This window comes from Miscanthus floridulus, chromosome 18 (genome assembly GCF_019320115.1).
Source record: "Miscanthus floridulus cultivar M001 chromosome 18, ASM1932011v1, whole genome shotgun sequence".
Taxonomy (NCBI): domain Eukaryota; kingdom Viridiplantae; phylum Streptophyta; class Magnoliopsida; order Poales; family Poaceae; genus Miscanthus; species Miscanthus floridulus.
In genome coordinates this window covers 124,859,665-124,864,386 of record NC_089597.1, presented here as the reverse complement: position 1 = coordinate 124,864,386, position 4,722 = coordinate 124,859,665, and the positions used below count along the sequence as shown (strand labels likewise).

Below are 4,722 nucleotides of genomic sequence, written 5' to 3'. Positions count from 1 at the left end.
TCGGCTCCTGAAGGGTCGAGATGGCGACTAGAGGGGGGGTGAATAGTCTTTTCTAAAACTTAATCGCGTCGGCTAACCGATACAAATGCGGAATTAAAACTATCGGTCTAGCCAAGACTATACCCCTCAAAGTATGTTCACTAGCACCTTGCAAAGATAACAATTATGCAACAAAGGTGCCGGGCTAGCTAGAGCTCTCCTAATCAATTCTAGGTGCAAGGTCACACAAACCTATGCCACTAGTACTTTATGCAATGAGGGAGCTCCTACACATGCTAGTAAGCAAAAGCACAAAGCTAACTAAGCTCACTAGCAATGCTCAATAACAAGGCAACTAATGCCTAATTAGAGAGCGCAAATACTTAGCTACACAAACTAAGCAATGTGACTAACAAGGTTACTAAAACCAAATTAGCCACGCAAGGGAGCTACTTCTATGCTACACAAGCTAGAAGGTAATTAGCAAGCTACACAAGCTATCTAATTACAAGAGCAACTACACAAGCTTAATATATATAAAAGTAATTGCAAGCTTGTGTAATGGGGATGCAAACCAACGGGAAGAACAAGGTTGACACGATGATTTTTCTCCCGAGGTTCACGTGTTTGCCAACACGCTAGTCCCCGTTGTGTCGACCGCTCACTTGGTGGTTCGGCGGCTAATTAGCATCACCCGCTAAGCCCGCACGTCGGGCGTCGCAAGAACCCACCCCTTAGTGAGGGTAGCTCAATGACACGCTTTACTAGAGTTGCTCTTCGTGGCTCCCGCGGGGCGAGCACAATGCCCCTCACAAGCACTTCTCCGGAGCGCCGCACAAGCTTCTTGCGCGCTTCGACGGAGACCACCACCAAGCCGTCTAGGAGGTGGCAACCTCCAAGAGTAACAAGCACCACCGGCTTGCAACACAATCACCTAGTGCCACTCGATGCAACCTCACGATGCAATTGCACTAGAATCGCTCTCTCACACTATCGGATGAACACTATCATGTATGTGTGAGATGGAGGGCTCCCAAGCACTACTACACAAGCCACCAAGGCTCTAGTGTGCTCAGCTACCGGCCATGGCCTCTATTTATAACCCCATGGGCAAATAGAGCCGTTACCCCTTCACTGGGCAAAACTCGGGCCGACCGGACGCTCTGGTCCGATCGACCGGACGCTGGACCTCAGCGTCCGGTCACGCGATACTCGCCACGTGTCCCCTGCGTTCAACGGTCATCTTCCGATCCCAACGGTCATCTGCCGACCGAACGCAGCACTTCAACTGACCGGACGCTGGACCCTCAGCGTCCGGTCGTTTCCAGTAAGCTCCCGAGCATGACCGGACGCGTCCGGTCGAACGCGATCGGACGCAGCCAGCGTCCGGTCACTCTCCAGCATCTGTGTCACCGTACGTCAGCGCGACCGGACGCAGCCTGCCAGCGTCCGGTGCATTCCGATCCAGCGTCCGGTCAGTTGACCGACGCCAGCATCTTCTCCATTCTCTTCACCCTTGCTCAAGTGTGCTAACCACAAGAATTTGCATCCGGCGCAATAGAAAATAGGCATTCCATTTTCCCGAAAGCGCCACTTCCTTTGTAAATGTGCCAACACCACCAAGTGTACACCATCATGTGTATGTGTGTTAGCATTTTCACAATCATTTCCCAAAGGATGTTAGCCACTCAACTTGCCACGCCACTCGATCCTAGCGACAATGCAAAGTTAGATCACTCGAGTGGCACTAGATGACCGATATGCAAACAAGTTTGCCCCTCTTGATAGTACGGCCATCTATCCTAAACCCGGTCATAAACTTCTCTACACACCTATGACCGGTGAAATGAAATGCCCTAGGTTATACCTTTGCCTTGCGCATTCCATTCCATCTCCTTCAATGTCGATGCAACACATGCACCAACACGATCAACAATGATATGATCCACTTCATATCATCACATGATCATATTGGTTCATCGATCTTGACTCTACTTGCTCTTCACCGTTGCCATCGTCCATCGGCGCCAAGTCTTGCTCAAGCTTCACCGCCACGCGGTCCATCACTCCAAAGCCTTCGACTTGCCCTTCACGCTTGCAACCGGTCCATCAAGCCAAGTCTTGTCTTGATCTTCTCCGCCTTGATCACATGACTCAATGTCATGTCTCATGTGCAATAAGCTCCTTCATCATCACATGTGTGAGCTTTGCAATATCTCCAAGCCATTTTCACCTTCATGGCATATGTTGCTCACACACATGTACCTGTGGACTAATCACCTGTGTATCTCACATAAACACAATTAGTCCACCTAGGTTGTCACTCAATTACCAAAACCAAACAAGGACCTTTCAGCTCCCCCGAAGGACCTTCTCTGCCTTTGGTTTTTTCCTCTTTCACCCATCTGTAACCCCTGCTCCCCCTTGGTCTATAAAAAGGAGGGCAGGGCACCCCACTAAGGGGACCGACTTTTGATCGATCGTTTTTGACACACAACACACAGCCAAGCAGCAACCGAGCTCTTGATGTCCTTCAGATCTTTCCATCAGAGACTTGGGACATGTCCCTCTCTTGACCATTTGTACCCCCTACTACGAACCTTTTTTGGTACTAATAACACGAGCAGCCGCAGACTGGACGTAGGGACGTTCTGCCCGAACCAGTATAAACTTTGTGTCCTTTAGTACACCATCCGAGCCTAACACACAACAATTATAAATTCACTTGCCGGTGATTGTTCGAAACACCGACAATGATCTTCTACAAATATCATTGAATTGCTTTAGTGCTACAAAAATTCCTGGTAACATTTGCCTTCTAATGAATCTGCAAGCTTTACAGATTGTTTCAGCCAGTAAAGATTTAGTTTCACAACTGAGTAACTTGACGCTGTTGAGAAGTTTGGGTATAATGAAAATGCGTCAAAGCTACATTGCAGAGTTATGGAGCTCCCTGATGAAGATGCCTAACTTGAGCAGGTTGCTTATTTCCGCAATTGATATGGATGAGATTCTTGACTTGAAAATGCTCAAGCCCTTACCCAATCTGAAGTTTCTCTGGCTCGCTGGAAAGTTGGATGCAGGTGTTCTTCCATCAATGTTTTCCAATTTTGAGAAATTAGCATGGTTAAAGATGAACTGGTCTGGTCTTAAGAAGGATCCTATTATCTCCTTCTCTCACACGTTAAACCTAGTTCATTTGAGGCTGTATGGGACATATGGTGGGGAACAGCTGGCCTTTCGTGCAGGGTGGTTCCCTAAGCTTATTTCTCTGGAATTAGGTGACATGGAACATCTGGATTGGATTGAGGCTGTGTTTAGTTGGGGGATTTGGTAATTTGGCTACTGTAGCACGTTCGTTTTTATTTGGCAATTAGTGTTCAATCATGGACTAATTAGACTCAAAACGTTCGTCTCGCGATTTCCAACCAAATTGTGCAATTAGTTTTTTTTCGTCTATATTTAATGCTCCATACACGTATCGCAAGATTCGATGTGATAGTTACTGTAGTATTTTTTAAAAATTTGGTTTTTGAACTAAACGTGGCCTGAGATAGAGGACGGGACAATGATAGGTCTACATCATCTGGAGCTTGTTGGGCTAGGGAATGTAAAGGCAGTACCTGCGGGCATCCAGTACCTTAGGGGACACCACCAAATATTTCTGACAGATATGTCAAACGGATTCATACAAAGGGTGTGTTTATTTCCTCCGAAATGCCCAACTTTGATACTATGCAAAAAGAAGATTCCTCGTCACATCAAACTTGCGGTACATGCATGGAGTACTAAATGTTAACGAAATCAAAAACTAATTGCACAGTTTGGTTGTACTTTGCGAGACGAACGTTTTGAGCCTAATTAGTCAACGATTGGACAATTAGTACCAAATAGAAACAAAACGCTACTGCAGCTACAGTGCAGCTACATTATTTTCGACGCGCCGATTCGGGCGAACTAAACATGGCCAAAGACTGCAAGGAAGTGACAATTACATTGTCCAACATATACCTAACATCCATATTTTTTACTCCTCTGATTCTCAAGCAGGTAATTTTCATGTTCTCTGCCAGTTAACTTGGTGAAACAAGTAGTTTAGTGGTCATAAGATATTTTCATAAATTTAAAGATCAAATCTAAATAGGTAACTAAGAAATACAGTAGTATCTACAAAAGCAACGGTCTGAAAAGCTTATCGATAAGCCGGATCAAAACATTCTGTTAATATGTCTTCTATCATTTACGCAGCAAAGTAAAACTGTGCAGTTTGATATTGCAGTAAATAACCTCCATCGTGTGCCGTGGCTTGTGAAGAAGTATGGTCCTGGTGCAGCGAAGCATGCCTCATCTGGCACATGACACTTGAGTGCCAGCTTGCTGTGGGAAATATGTAATTTCTTTGCGAACAACTATTTTATTTCACGAGTGAAATATGCACTTCATCATCATTGTGTGTGTGTGCGCACACGTAGGGTGTGCCTCATATACGGGTTTCAATATGTCCTTCCTACTGTAATTATTTGCTCTTGTCGAGAAAGATATGTTTAAATAGCTGCTTAAATAAGCAGCCAATACTTGAGGGCTGAGTGTAGTTTTTCAATTTCATGGTTTCTGGGCCTTGGGCTGTTCTCCTTTTTTTGCGAGTGGGCCTTGGGCTGTTCAGTTGAATGTGTAACTTGCCCTACCTGCTGGGCGAAACAGGCAGCCGGAATGCTAATGAGTGGATATGGTGTATGATTAACA

At 45.7% G+C, this 4,722-nt stretch overlaps 1 protein-coding gene across 1 annotated transcript; it reads left to right on the top strand.

Moving 5' to 3' along the window:
* Positions 1–2,707: 2,707 nt before the first annotated feature.
* LOC136524590 (disease resistance protein RPM1-like) lies at positions 2,708–4,235 on the top strand (the record flags this gene model as incomplete). The annotated part of the gene is made up of 4 exons (XM_066517901.1): positions 2,708–3,289; positions 3,533–3,678; positions 3,953–4,029; positions 4,228–4,235. Coding segments are annotated over 4 exons (813 nt in total), but the record flags the coding sequence as incomplete, so codon positions are not given.
* Between the last annotated feature and the right edge of the window lie 487 nt (positions 4,236–4,722).